General features: G+C 57.0%; 1 protein-coding gene across 1 annotated transcript in view; it reads right to left on the bottom strand.

Moving 5' to 3' along the window:
* The window catches only part of NOTUM (notum pectinacetylesterase homolog (Drosophila)), a 13,403-nt gene that overhangs the window by 5,886 nt on the left and 6,938 nt on the right, over positions 1-579 (bottom strand). The window contains exon 3 of the mRNA XM_010008694.1: positions 45-105. Within this exon, the coding sequence (XP_010006996.1) occupies positions 45-105 (61 nt within the window). The remainder of the gene's footprint in view (positions 1-44; positions 106-579) is intronic.

Consider the following 579-nt stretch of genomic DNA (forward strand, 5'->3'; position numbering starts at 1 on the left):
GATGTTTAAGTATAAACCTATTTCCCTTCCCTGTCCCTCCTTACACCATGTTTGCATTCCACCAGTGGGGATTCTCTTCGGGTTGTGACGACAGGATCCCAGTTCCTGCAGATGGGCACAAAGAAACAAGAATTGAACAGGTGACACCTGTGACTTCAGACAACCCGTTTGAGCCTCACGTGGGATCCCCGAACACACAGCTCACACACACACACACACTGCAAGCGTGCAAGGAAGTGCATCTGTCCTGACAAACAGACTAAGAAGCCCAAGAACAGTTCTCTGACAGGATGAAGAAAAACACAGTCTCTTTAACAACTAAAAAAGTAGGACACAGCTCTGTGAAGAGCCCAGCAGGTCTGTAAGCGCGCTCAAGCATCTAACGTGCAGAGAGCAGATTGGCCGGAGCTCAAAGCAAACGCCCCGTCTGCGGGGACGCGGGTCCCGCTGCGCAGCACCGAGCACGTGCCCACGGCGACGCCACGGGCGGGTGTCCCGGCCCCGCCGCGTCCCTCGGGCTGTGTCCACGCGGCAGCGCAGTGACTCACCCACGCGAGTCGCGGGGCAACCGCGGGGGAT

The sequence above is a fragment of the Chaetura pelagica genome, unplaced genomic scaffold (genome assembly GCF_000747805.2).
Source record: "Chaetura pelagica isolate M959 unplaced genomic scaffold, ChaPel_1.0 scaffold962, whole genome shotgun sequence".
Lineage (NCBI taxonomy): Eukaryota > Metazoa > Chordata > Aves > Apodiformes > Apodidae > Chaetura > Chaetura pelagica.